We start from the raw sequence: 14,364 nt of genomic DNA, 5'->3' as shown, positions 1-14,364 counted from the left end.
GCGACAAATGAAGCGAGCAGGGAGCAGGAGCCGGCGTCTGACAGCTGAGGTAAGCTGTATCCAAGATAAACATCGGGTAACCAAGGTGGTTACCCGATATTTACCTTAGTTACCAGCCTCTGCAGCTCTCACGCTGCCTGTGCTGCCGGCTCCGGCTCTCTGCACATGTAGCTGCTGTACACATCGGGTTAATTAACCCGATGTGTACAGCAGCTAGGAGAGCAAGGAGCCAGCGCTAAGCAGTGTGCGCGGCTCCCTGCTCTCTGCACATGTAGCTGCATTACACATCGGGTTAATTAACCCGATGTGTACTGTAGCTAGGAGAGCAAGGAGCCAGCGCTCAGTGTGCGCGGCTCCCTGCTCACACTGGTAACTAATGTAAACATCGGGTAACCATACCCGATGTTTACCTTAGTTACCAGTCTCCGCAGCTTCCAGACGGCGGCTCCGTGCAAGCGCAGCGTCGCTTGCACGTCGCTGCTGGCTGGGGGCTGTTCACTGGTCGCTGGTGAGAATTGCCTGTTTGACAGCTCACCAGCGACCATGTAGCGATGCAGCAGCGATCCTGACCAGGTCAGATCGCTGGTCGGATCGCTGCTGCATCGCTAAGTGTGAAGGTACCCTTAGGGGCACTTTGCACACTGCGACATCGAAGGTGCGATGTCGGTGGGGTCAAATTGAAAATGACGCACTTCCGGCATCGCATGCGACGTCGCAGTGTGTAAAGCCTGGATGATACGATTAACGAGCGCAAAAGCGTCGTAATCGTATCATCGGTACAGCGTCGGCGTAATCCATAATTACGCTGACGCCATGGTCCGATGTTGTTCCTCGCTCCTGCGGCAGCACACATCGCTGTGTGTGAAGTCGCAGGAGCGAGGAACGTCTCCTACCGGCCTCACTGCGGCTTCCGTAGGATATGCGGAAGGAAGGAGGTGGGCGGGATGTTTACATCCTGCTCATCTCCGCTCTGATTGGCCGCCTGCCGTGTGACGTCGCAGTGACGCCGCACGACCCGCCCCCTTAACAAGGAGGCGGGTCGCCGGCCACAGGGACGTCGCACGGCAGGTGAGTGTGTGTGTGAAGCTGGCGTAGCGATAACTTTCGCTACGCCAGCTATCACCACATATCGCTGCTGCGACGGGGGCGGGCACTATCGCACTCGACATCGCAGCATCGGCCTGCGATGTCGTAGTGTGCAAAGCCCGCCTTAGTCTTTGTTTTAATTAAAAGATAATCCGCGGCACTCACCTTCTTCTGGTTAAAAGCTCGGCAGATGACGGCCGTTTTGCTCACTCTTATGCTTCTACAATTCTGCCATTTCGCATTGAGACCCGTAGACGCGCAAGAGCGCGGCGAGTCAGATCATTTATAGTGCCGAGCCAGCGTATTTTTTTTTTTCTCTTGATACACTTATTCTGTCTTTAGTTTTCTCCTTTTTAAGTCTATTTTTTTATGTTTAGTTTCCAAATATTTTTGCCTTCATTTTTGTCATTATTTTCAACTGCATTATTTTGCACTAGAAAGTTCCCAAATATGTACAGGGCAAAAATAAAAACAATGTGTGACTTTCGTCAAACTTCAGGAACAGCATGAGCCATTTTGAAGAATTCGGTCCCCCTCCCCCCCCCCCCCCAAAAAAAAACCTGCAACGAATACCGCAAGACAAAATAGATAAGTAAAATACATAATACATAAATTAATAGAATAAAATATTAATAAAATAAAAAAAATACATAATAAAATAAAAAATAAATAAAATACATGAATTAATAAAAAAAAAATAAAAAAAAAATAAATAAAATACATAATAAATTAATAAAATATGAATACAATAAAAATAAATAAAATACATAATAAATCAAATAAAATAAAAGTAAATTAAATACATAAATTAATAAAATATTACTACAATAAAAATAAATAAAATACATAAATTAATAAAATATTAATAAAATAAAAAAATAAATAACTAAAATACATAAAATTAAAAAACAAAAACAAATGGTGAATTGGGGCCAAAATCCTGTGTAACTAAAAGCCATCATGTCAATTCCACCAGCTTTATATGGGCCATGAGTAACTTATTCTTTATTTTTAGCGCACCATTGATTCCATAACGCTATACATGTGAAAAGGATGCATATATACATTTCCATGAACCAATTAACAGTGACAGACTGGTACAGAGATGAGGGGACCCTGCCCTTGCCAATCTACAGCGTCCTCACAATAGTTGGCATGGCTCCAGTGCAGTTAGTCTACAGAGCTGTGTGTATAGGCTCGATCAGACCAACTCACTTTCAGGAACATGATGGAATTGGCCATTTTTTAATGACTGACTGTACAATACTGTGCCCACCACACAGCGCTTTGGGCTATATGCTATAAATGCTGACATTGTAAAACCACCTCCTACGTCCAGTAGATTTCACGAGGGCCATGAGAAAAGTCAGAAACCACATTTAGCTAGATTTAGCTAGTGACAAATGTTAACCCCTTCACTCGCCCCGAGCCCATTTTCATCCCCATGACCAGGCCATTTTTTACAATTCTGACCAGTGTCCCTTTATGAGGTTAGCACTCTGGAACGCTTCAACGGATCCCGGTGATTCTGAGATTGTTTTTTTTCTTGCTATATTGTATTTCATGTGCAATATTTTTTGTGTTTATTTGTGGAAAAAGCTGAAATTTGGCAAAAATTTTGCAATTTTCAAACTTTGAATTTTTATGCCCTTAAATCCGAGAGTTATATCACACAAAATAGTTAATAGCATTTCCCACATGTCTATTTTACATCAGTACAATTTTTGAAACATAAACTTTCTAACTTCCTAAAAAAAAATGTATCATCAATTTCTCATTTTTCCAACAAAATTTACAAACCATTTTCTTTGCGTCCACATCACATTTGAAGTGGCTTTCAGAGGCCTAGATAACAGAAAATACCCAAAATTGACAATTCTAAAAACTGCAACCATGAAACTACTCAAAACCACATCAAAGAAGGTTATTAACTCTTGAGGTGCGCCACAGGAACTAGCAATTTGGAAAGAAAAAATTAAAACGTGTCATACACGCTGGATGTAGCAAGCGTGGCGGGGTGCGTTCAGACCTCTGTCCGGCTGATACACAACAAAAAACCACACGAAAAAGGGGGGCACCAGGGACACAAAAACAACGGGAGGCCCTGGAACTAGTGAAAAGGTTAGGTGGGCACCTCCTAACTTCACCTGCAACTGTCCCTTCTCTCCTCAACAGTCCCTATATAGCCTCCGCAACTGTCGCCAAACAGGAACCTGGTACCCTCGGAAGACCTTATAGTAACCCTGACTAGTGATGGGCAGGTGGGGTTCACTAGACCTCACCATTGCACTAACAACACACTAGGGAAGTAAAGACAAACGGGGTAAATAAAAAAACAAAAGGATATTGCCTGAGAACAAGAACTTGACTAGCAGAACCTTCCTCAAAGGTGGCCAGGACACAAATGACCTTGTATCTTCAGCAGGGAATGCTGGGACACACCACTATTTACAGCTGAAGGGTGTGACTACTTAGTAAGTGCAGCTGAACACTCAGCAAGGAACTGCTTTGGAAAAGCTGCAATAGAAAAACTGGCACTTAACCACTTCAGTGCCAAGAGAAATGAACCCTATTTAAATGAAGAGAGCCAGATGAGAGGCTCCAGTCCAAAGGCTGTCATTGGTCTCAACATGCAGGAAGACGATCGTGACAATACCTCCCCCTTAACGAGAGGCTTCTGGACTCTCAAGATAAGTATGGGCATTTCAATGTGAACAGGTCCATCCGGTTACCATTAGGGGCAACACACACTTCCGGAGCAGGGACCTATGGACTAAATCATGAGTGTTTAGTTTCGGTGGTAACTCCAGCCATACGACCATAGGATTTAGAATGTTAACTACCCTAAAGGGACTGATCAACCTTGAGCCTAGATCCCCAGACACACACTTACACCTGAAGTTCTTGGTGGACACCCATACAGGGTCATTTTTGCACAGGTCCGGACCTGGACGTTTTTTTCACATGCATGCATCGGGTAGTAGAGGAAGAAGTCCTGGCAGAACCAACAACAGAGGAGTCTCCCCACCCATTCCACAACTTACACTCTGGAACCGCAGACTTAGGGGGACCAACTACCCTCTCCCTATCACCTCTACCGAAGCCGCACTGAGGCCTACTCTTCCCCTGAGGCAGGGGTAGCATACCCTTACTTTTTTTTACATTTTAGAGGTCACTGCTGGCGGGCAGGAGGGTGGGTGTTTAATAATAATATGTACTGTGGCAATGGTAGCACCCAAACACTTACGGTAGTTTCACAAAAACTACCCCAACTGACAACTTCCGCAGACTGCCAGTCTATCACAGGGTTATGCTCTTCAACCAGGGAAGTCCCAGCACAATAGGAGTGGGCACACCCTCCAGGACATAATAGGATAAACTTGTGTGAAAAATCCACAGGTAAAAGTCATACATGCGTTTTAATTCCACAGCAGAAACACACTAAAAATACATGTAATCCACACGACTGTATCAATACTATCTGTATCAAAACATTTCTGAGAGTTTTTTCTGTCAAGATGGGGTGCAGAGTGTACATTAATGAGAAAAAAAATTAACTTTTTTGAATTTACCAAATGGCTGCAATGAAACAAAGAGTGACAAATTTAAAGGGGTGTGAATACTTTCCGTACCCACTGTATGTTCACTATTTTGATCTTTAAGTAAGCGCTTTTTTAGTCTATGTTCCCACTATGAGTATTTGGAGCATTTTTGATGTTGCAGAATTTCTGCACCATTTCTCGGCCTATTAAGCTAGGTTCACATTTCCGTTGTTTTGTATCAGTCACATGTGTTGATTGACGCTTGTGACTGATGCGTTGTACAACAGATGACAAGAGTTAGAATTCATTGTCGGACTCTGTTCTAAAAGAGAGAACGATCAGCTGATCGTTCACAATAGCCGGCCAGCTTTTGAGAGCGAACAGATGATCTCCCGGCGGCCGGCTAATGAGAGCGATCAGCTGATCGCTCACAGCAGCCAGCCGCCGGGTGATCAGCTAATCGCTCACAGCAGCCGGACGCTGGGTGATCAGCTGATCGCTCACAGCAGCCGGCCGTCGGGTGATCAGCTGATCGCTCACAGCAGCCAGCCACCGGGTGATCAACTGATCGTTCGGCCGCCGAGAATGTGTGCGGGGGGCGGAGTGCGAGGTGGGTGAAGCCGAGCGGGGCCATGGCGCTGAGGACGTCAGTGCCGGGGACTGCATGGCTGGGGACAGGTGAGAGTGCGTGTGTGTACATGCGGAGTGCGGGAGGGGGCGGAGCCGAGCGGGGAAGTGTCAGGCTCCCTGCACACGTACCCAGGGTAAATATCGGGTAACTAAGCAAAGCACTTTGCTTGGTTACCCGATATTTACCTTGGTTACCAGCGTACACCGCTTAGCGCTGGCTGCTTTCACATGTAGCCAGGGTAAATATCAGGTAACTAAGCAAAGGGCTTTGCTTAGTAACCCGAGGTGTACCCTGATTACATGTGCAGAGAGCCAGCGAGAGCATGCGCAGAGAAAGCCTACGGATTGCGCTGCTCAAAAACGTTACAAGCTGTGTTCCTGCCGCCCTACGATCAGTCGTTCCACGACTGATCAGTCGGGTGGAGGATGCAACGCAGCGTCATCAGTCACAATCCGCCGCTCATACAAGTCTATGGGAACAACGGAATCCGCCAAACGGATTCCGTTGTTTACCAGAGCCGCAGATTGTGACTGATACAAATTGACGGAAATGTGAACCTAGCCTTATGTAAATAAGGTTAATTGAGGTTTTTTTATTGCGTTTTTGTGTGCTTTTTCTAACATGCGTTTTTATCGTGTTTTTGACACTGCAGCATTTTGTCTCTGTTTAGTGTCTCATGTTTTAAATAAAGCTGCTTCCTTTTTGAAACTTCCTGATATTTGTCTTTGATAAAACTTTATTGACATCATTAGGTGCAGATGCATGTATCCCACCACGAAAATGCACTAAAAACGCAAGTGTGTGTTTTACCTATGGATTCTTCACATCTAATGCAAGTTTACGGGGAAAATCTGCACAGAAAACCTAACGCACAATAAATTGACAGGTCAGTTTATGCAGCATAAAATAGAAGCACCGAGATTTCTATAAATCCATCCACTGTGCTTGTACTGTACAATGCAGCGTTTTTGGATGCATTGTCAAAAAAGCGAGTAAGGCCGGGAACACATATCCGGCTTTTCGCCGGTTTGACGGATGTGGTGCACGCCAGTACAGTATGATACACTACAGTAGCAGCGCCTCAACTTCCGGGTCACATGACAGCATCTGACCGGCGCTTGCTGCGCTGCCGGTGTACTGTATAGACTGTACTGGCGTGTGCTGCATCCGTCAAACCGGCGAAAAGCCGGATATGTGTACCTGGCTTCACCCTGATCGTCAGCACGGACGCTGAGTTGGAGTTTTGTATCAGCAAGTTAAAGATCAATCCCTAATGTATGCCTATTTGTGTTTGCAGTCCATGTTTATATCTTATTTTTGCTTTTTCCCATTATAGACTGGATAAAAGAAGCAAAAATGGAAAATGCTTTTATTTAGCAACATGAAGTAAGTATGAAAACAGAACATCAGAACAGTCGTGCCCAAAAGCTCCAGATTGTGATCACCATGGATCAATGAGCAGGCTTCTCCTGCAGAACAGGTGAGTCTTCTGTGGGTTGGTAGAACCTGGACAGTCTGCAATACTAGCACTAGAGGGCAGCAGCGAGCAGAGGGCGCAGGCTACAACTACAAACTCAGAGGCACACAGGAGTCAAATGTGAACTGACAGGCGGAGGGGCAGGCTGTGCTCACTTTCCTCCGCAGTCTGCTGTTCTCATAGCTTTTCCTTTCCTATTCCAGACCCTCCGCTGGTGCCTATCCCTGACATTCTCTACTAAGCTCACCGCCTGAGCACTATATACTTTCTACTAATGTTCTTTTATATTTTCCAGCAGTTTTGAGTCTATTTAGGGTCCAAAAATATGGGAGAAGTCCAAGACTTATCCAATGTCCCAACTGATGTCCTCCTCTGTGATACTTTCACCCAGGTGCCCGAAGATGGCAATGCTGTGTATTTGCTTTTGACCAGAACACAGCTGTTCATCCAGAGCCTGTCCGCTGCTTCTGCCGGGTCCACGCAGACCACCTTTTATCTTTCTGACTGCATTAGTTGTCGTTCTTTCAGGGGTAAAGACCCCAAAGACATAGGGGGCTACTGCAAAGTCATATTCTATCCTCTTCGTGGGATGTTGGGGGCCACAAGCTACCGGCAGCGAATATCCAGGACATTCCGGACAGAGGCATCAAGGGATAGAGAGCAGAACCTGAACCTGGCGAAGACCTGGGCACAGAAGATTTGCCAGCTGTCTTATGAGCAAGGTAAGTGTACTTATATAGGCCATAAGCCATCAAAGTAGATATTGTGCCACGTATGTAGCTTTTGGAGTAGGCTCATTAGTCAAATGGACAAGATATCAAGGATCTATATACGACCCATATTATAAACCATAAATATTATGCCTCAGGGGAAAATTAGACAGATCCCTAGAAATCGGAACTTACAAATCATTATTTATTTTTTTTTTTTTTAATAATGGTTATTTGTGAAGAGCACTGAAATGGAAAGGTAGAGGAGTTGCCCATAGCAGCCAATAAGATTCCATCTCTCAATTGTCAGATGTAAAAAAATCTAATTGGTTGCTATGGGCACACGTTGCCAGTTATAGAGGCCGCTATATCTCCTGTAGATACATGGAATGGTAGCCAAAGTTCCTTTTAGGGTCTGTGCGCACTGGGAAATTTGCTTTTCTTAAGAAAAATTCGCACCCTCTGGCAGAATTCCGCACCCGCGGCAAAAACGCACCTGCAATTTTGCCGCAGTTTTTCCATGGGTTGGTCCGTGCGTTTTTTTTACCCTTATTTATGTCAAAAATGCAGGTACCTGTGGAAAAGAAGTGACATGCTACTTCTTTTTTGCTGCAGAAATTCTGCAGCAAAATCTATAGGGGATAAAAACGCAGTGTGTGCACAGCATTTTGGATTTCCCATAGATTTTGCTGGGGAAGGACTGCAGAAAAATTATGAACAAAAAACGCACCTTTTCTGCAGCAAACATCCACGGCAAAAAACGCAGTGTGCGCACAGGGCCTTAAAGGGGTTTTCCCATGCACAAGTTAATTGTAAAGATTATTTTAATCAATAGATCTTGGAATAATAATAATTTCCACAAATGGATGTGATTATATAAAATGTTCCTGAGCTGAGATAATCTTATATATGTGCCCCTGCTGTGTACTGTGTAATGGCCGTGTCTGACCGTGTTTTTATACTCATTTGTGTCATCCCTGCCCAGGAGCTGTGGTATGATCAGACCATGTTCCTGTACGGTCAGACACGACCATTACACAGTAGATATAAGAGCACATATATAAGATTATCTCAGCACAAGAACATTGTTTACAACACATCTAATTGGGGAAATTATTATTATTCCAAGATGTATTGATTAAAATCAACTTTGTGTGAAAACCCCCTTTTAAGTTTAAATAATTTATATTCCCGTACTAATGTATATTGTTACAATAATATTTATTGAAAATTATAGATGATCCCATTGAATTGATTATTTTCACTAAAAATCCCTGCTATAATCCAAAATGAACAAAAATATAATATTCCACATAAAAAATAATGAAAGCTGTAATGTGATTGGTTGCTCTCAATACTCTCCTCCGGGATGGGTGTAGACCTGGTTATCAGTGATCACCGCATGTCCTTGTGTAGATTAGTGACACTTTTTGAGACTACATGTTTCTTGGGAACCAAAGTTGCATAAAGAAAGGGAAATGGTGAAGTTTAAAGGGGTGTTCTGGTGAAAACAAGTTATTACTCATACATGGGATAGGTGGTAACTTGTTTATTGGTGGGGTCTGACTGTTTGGACTCAAATATATGGGGGCAATATTAATTTTTTCTGCGGCTGATGCCCGTTGCGTTCTTCTTGTTCCTGAAGCCTCATAGAGAATGAAAGGCACTTTCATCCTGTCCTGAACTTCCAACCTGCCGCTCCATTTTGTAAGAGGATAATCCATAAAATTCCCCATTCTGTGGACCCCAACGCTAGTACCCCACCCATACTACAAATCGGTGATAACTTGTTTTCACTGGACAATCCCTTTAAGGTTAGATCTGAAAACTCTGATGTATATTAAATGTGACTCCTTTTTTTACCAGAATTTCCAATAAAGTGAGAAAAATCAAATACACAGGAATCAATGAGCTTTTATAGAGATAAATATTGGGGTCTGATATTTATTTTTTACTAGATGTTTCTAGGAGAGCTGGGTGACTGTCATTATGGACAGCTTCCAATAGCTCTAGGCGTTTCACACAACCAGCATTTCACCGGATTCCCGGATCCGTCACACTCCAGGACAGTGTGATACAGTACAATGGCATTGCGGCAACCTCCGGTCACATGACATCTTGTGACCGGAGGTTGCCGCAATGCCATTGTACTGTATCACACTGTACTGGAGTGTGCCGAATTTGGTAATCCGGTGAAATGCCGGATGTGTGAAACAGCCAGCTTTCCAATAGTTGTGAAAGGCAGGATAGGACAATGGGATGAAAGGCTGCTTTCACACATCAGTTTTTTTTGTATCAGGCACAATCCGGCTCAAAAACCTATGCAACGGATGCAGCGAAAAAAACTGATCTGTTGCATAAGTTTTTCCATGCGGCCCGTCCGTTTTTTGACGGATGTGGTTTGATACTGAGCATGCGCAGTTTAAAAAAAAAAAAAAAAAACGCAGCCAGATGCAGTTTTTGCCGCAGGACGCCGCATCCAGCGTCCAAAGGCTTGCATTGTAAATCGCGCCGGCACAATGCTGTTTTTCGCCGCAGACAAAAAAATGTGCCAGGCAATGTTCCATCTGGCCGCTGCATCGGCTAAATATGCTGCATCCAGCAAAAACTGGACACAACAGAAGGCCATGCGGCACAATCCGGTGCTAATGCAAGTCTTTGAGGAAAAAACGCATCCGACGGCAAAAAAAAGGATGCGTTTTTTCTGCAAAGCGCCGGATTGTGCCTGATTGCAAAAAACTGATGTGTGAAAGCAGCCTTACAAAGACCATTGGCCATGCTGGATTGTGATGAACCGGGACAATGGCATCTATCTGAAAGATCTATTCCTAATGGCCTTATATGCAGCAGACTTTCTAAAACCGAATTACATACAGAAAATCCACGGCATCTTCTTTTGGCTCTTTTAGGTGGCTTTCTTTTACTTGCTTTACCACCATTTTTTTTTCACATTATTGAGCGGCTTCAAAGTTTAATCTGCCTAAAAAGTGGTCAGGTTACTTGTTTTAACTGCTTGAAGCGACTAAAAGAACACTCAGAAATACTGTACAGCGAGTCGTTTTAACATTATTAATAACTTTCGCATTTGTGTTCTGGAGCAGACCTGCCTAAAAATGACGCAGCGTGTACATACTCTCCCATAAAAGCGGTGCGGCCCTTTAGGGTATCTCCATAAGAGTATCACATGGATCTTGCATTATATGGCGGTATATGCCTATGTATCTTTTAATATTTACTTTTCCTATATTAGGGTTATATTGTATATAATTTAGATGCCCTTTGGTTATGCTGAATGATTGTTTTTCATGTTCCATTAAACAATGCTGCCTGCACTAAGTTGTCACATGTTGTCACACCGCCACTGAGTGCTTTGTTTGCACACCAGTGAATCAATGACCTGTTTCCAGATGGTTACCCTGTGCACAGGTAACAAACAGCAGGTGTAGCTCCTATCCAGGGGACAACAGTCAGACGGGTGTGACAGGTTAGGACACATTCCAAGCACAACCACCATCTTCAGTGTACAGCCGGACGCTTTAGGACTAGCATATAAGAGCAACGTGTATCGGCCGCCAGGTTCACTTTAGCTGCTTCACGCCGCTGTCAATTTCCATGTTTTGTTTTTTTAATTTATTTTTTTTTTTAGTTTTTGTTTTTCCATCATTTATTTTTAATTTTTACATCCACATTAGCCATGTGAAGGCCGAATTGTACTTTTGAATGATACCAAGTTTACTATATGGTAAAACTGACCTGGCATTATGATCCTCCAGTGCAATTATGCATATACCAAACATATTATTTTTATGTATTTGCTTTTGTTAAGTGGTGAAAAAAAATTCAAAAAATGTTAAAAAAAATAAATAAATTAAAAAAAATAAATGATAATATATAATTTATTTTTTTTTTCATGTGTGTGTGTGTGTGTGTGTGCCCTGAGCTGACATTTTTCCTGATACCATTTTGGTGTACATACAAAGTTTGCTCACCTGTTATTGCAACGGTACATCAACCCCCAAAAAATTAATCTTGGCTTTTCACATTAATCGTTGCGCCATTTACCGATCAGATTAAATTATTTTATATTTTGATAGCTCTGACTTTTACAAATGCAACGGTACCAAATGTATCTTTCTCCATTACTTTATTTTTCAAGGGACAAAAGGGGTGATTTATTTTTATATATAAAATAATAATAATTTATTCATTTATATAGCGCTATTAATTCCATAGCACTTTACATACATTGGCATATGTATGTGTGTGTGTGTGTGTGTGTGTATATTTGTATGTGTATATATATATATATATTTATAGGGTGGTCCAATAGAAGGCGGACAGTATGTGTAATAGGGTTATCAAACATGGTGTACGTAAAGTGAAACTGACTCAGTTGCCCTTAGTAACCAATCAGATTCCGCTTTTCATCATTCACAGTCTTTGGAAAATGAAAGGTGGAATCTGGTTGAAGGGCAACTGAGTCAGTTTCACTTTACACCATGTTTGATAACCCTATCACACATGCTATCCACCTACTCTTGGACCACTCTGTATGTATGTATGTATGTGTGTATATATATATATATATATATATATATATATATATATATATATATAATATATATATATATATATAATGTGTGTATATGTATATATGTATGTATGTATATATGTATGTGTGTGTGTATATATATATATTAAATATATTTTTTTTATTTATTTATTTTTTACATTTTAACTGTATTTGTAAGATCACTATACATCGAAACCCATTTGTGCTCCGCGATCACGCCACGGGTGCGCCACTGAGTGCATAGAATGACGCAACCCCCCTGCCGGTGTGCATTTAATGCCGCTGACTAAACTTTAGAGGCATTTAACAGGTTATTGGCGGAGCTGTGCAGATTAACCCCATAGCTACAGATTAATAGTGTTAGGGGAAGTGACATGTTCCCTTTAACCCTGTCACCACCAGGCGATTTTTTTTTTTTTTTTTTTTTTTTTTTTCCATTTTTGTTTTTTAATTGACTTTTTTTTACCATACAAATCTAAGGGGTACTTTGCACACTACGACATCGCAAGCCGATGCTTGCGATGCCGAGCGCGATAGTTCCCGCCCCCGTCGCAGCAGCGTATCTTGTGATTGCTGCCGTAGCGAACATTATCGCTACGGCAGCTTCACATGCACTCACCTGCCCTGCGACGTCGCTCTGGCCGGTGACCCGCCTCCTTCCTAAGGGGGTGGGTCGTGCAGTGTCATAGCGATGTCACACGGCAGGCGGCCAATAGAAGCGGAGGGGCGGAGATGAGCGGGACGTAAACATCCCGCCCACCTCCGTCCTTCCGCATAGCCGGCGTGAGCCGCGATGACGCAGGTAGATGTTCCTCGCTCCTGTGGCTTCACACCCAGCGATGTGTGCTGCTGCAGAGGAACAACATCGTACCGTCGCTGCAGCGCAATTATAGAAATGTCGGACACTACACCGATGATACGATTACGCCGCTTTTGAGCTCGTTAATTGTATCATAAAGGATTTACACACTACGATATCGACAGTGACGCCGGATGTGCGTCACTTTCGATTTGACCCCACCGACATCGCACCTGCGATATCGTAGTGTGCTAGTACTCCTAAGAGCAAAAAAAGTCATGGTGTATTCCTAATGGCTCATGCATGTGACCTACTTGAATACAATTAAACATCGAGTGTCTGGTTTATGCTGCCTGTGCAATGTTTTCAGGTCCACTTCAAATGGAGCCTGTCAGGTGGGATAACAGTATTGCCTTGTATACAATCTGCAGGTGCCCGGCTGTCATACCTGTATCTGTCATACAGGAGTGCCGAAGCTGCTGCTGACGCCCTGACACTTTGATTGACAGCTCACTCTGCAATGTATCAGTGCATAGCCGGCTGTTAGGCCAGAGTCACAGTTGCAAGTGCCTCTCATGTATCTCGCTCGAGTCTCGTGGTTCACCACACGACATGGACTCACATTCTCCTCACAGGAGCATCTCCGCTACATAGAGATGCATGCAACTGTCCCGTTCATGTGAGGAGAGTGTGAGTCCGTCACGGGTGATGCACCACGAGACTCGCGCAAGGCAATCGCAAGTGTGACACCGGCCTTAGACTAAGTGCCAGGGTGTAGTGACAAGCTTCGCCAACATTGCTGTAAGTGGTGGCTGTAGCCGCGCCCCAACACCTATATGACAAAGCCTATGGCTCTTGGGAGGGATCAACTTCTTTTTTTTTTTTGGCCTGGTGATGCTCTTTCAGAACTGTGGCCGTGCACCTTTCTAACTCTTTTAGCCTGCAGATTATCTTTATATCTGCACATTCATATCATTATCCAACAGAAGTTCACGTTAAAAAAGATTCCTGTATATATTCTATAGGACCTATTCTTGATATTCGGTAAAATCGGCCAATAAAATACTACATGTAAGGGCTCGTTCAGAAAATCATCCATTATTTATGGATGAAACTCTAATGCTGATCTTAATTTCTGGATGAAAATGTAAGCCTGACCTTATTTTTTGGTTAAAAAGAAAAAAAGCATGTTTTTGTGTTATGGTGGTTTTCCCACTACAGGGTCTTTTTGTTCTAAACATCTGCTTCATCTCAGCAACATAATGCTGCCTAATAGTACAGGCATTGCTTTTCCGCAACACTGCTCCTCATTGTAGACTTTTTAATTAGTTTTGGGAAATAGTCCAATTCTGTACCTTGATGAAGCAGTCACCCATTTAGGTATTTTGGTCATGTCCTCATATCTTCAATGCAAAAGGAAATTAGGAGCTGGGGTGTTGTGGCGATCTGGGAGAAAAACTCACTGCGACACAGGACCCTGAAAACCTGTATGGTGGAAGCGTTCTTTAAGCGCTTATTGAAAGGGCTTCCCATTTAGGTTTGCAGG

At 43.1% G+C, this 14,364-nt stretch overlaps 1 protein-coding gene across 5 annotated transcripts in view; it reads left to right on the top strand.

The window, feature by feature from the left end:
• Window positions 1-14,364, top strand: part of SPHK1 (sphingosine kinase 1) — a 113,095-nt gene that overhangs the window by 56,817 nt on the left and 41,914 nt on the right. Inside the window, exons 1-3 of one of the 5 annotated variants that reach the window (XM_075349575.1) lie at window positions 6,040-6,145; window positions 6,596-6,739; window positions 7,032-7,458. In XM_075349575.1, the coding sequence (XP_075205690.1) occupies window positions 7,062-7,458 (397 nt within the window). In that variant the 5' untranslated portion in view covers window positions 6,040-6,145; window positions 6,596-6,739; window positions 7,032-7,061. The other 4 variants (XM_075349576.1, XM_075349574.1, XM_075349577.1 and 1 more) reach the window with 4 other exon arrangements.

This window comes from Anomaloglossus baeobatrachus, chromosome 5, assembly GCF_048569485.1.
Source record: "Anomaloglossus baeobatrachus isolate aAnoBae1 chromosome 5, aAnoBae1.hap1, whole genome shotgun sequence".
Lineage (NCBI taxonomy): Eukaryota > Metazoa > Chordata > Amphibia > Anura > Aromobatidae > Anomaloglossus > Anomaloglossus baeobatrachus.
This window is presented reverse-complemented; position numbering and strand designations above follow the sequence as displayed.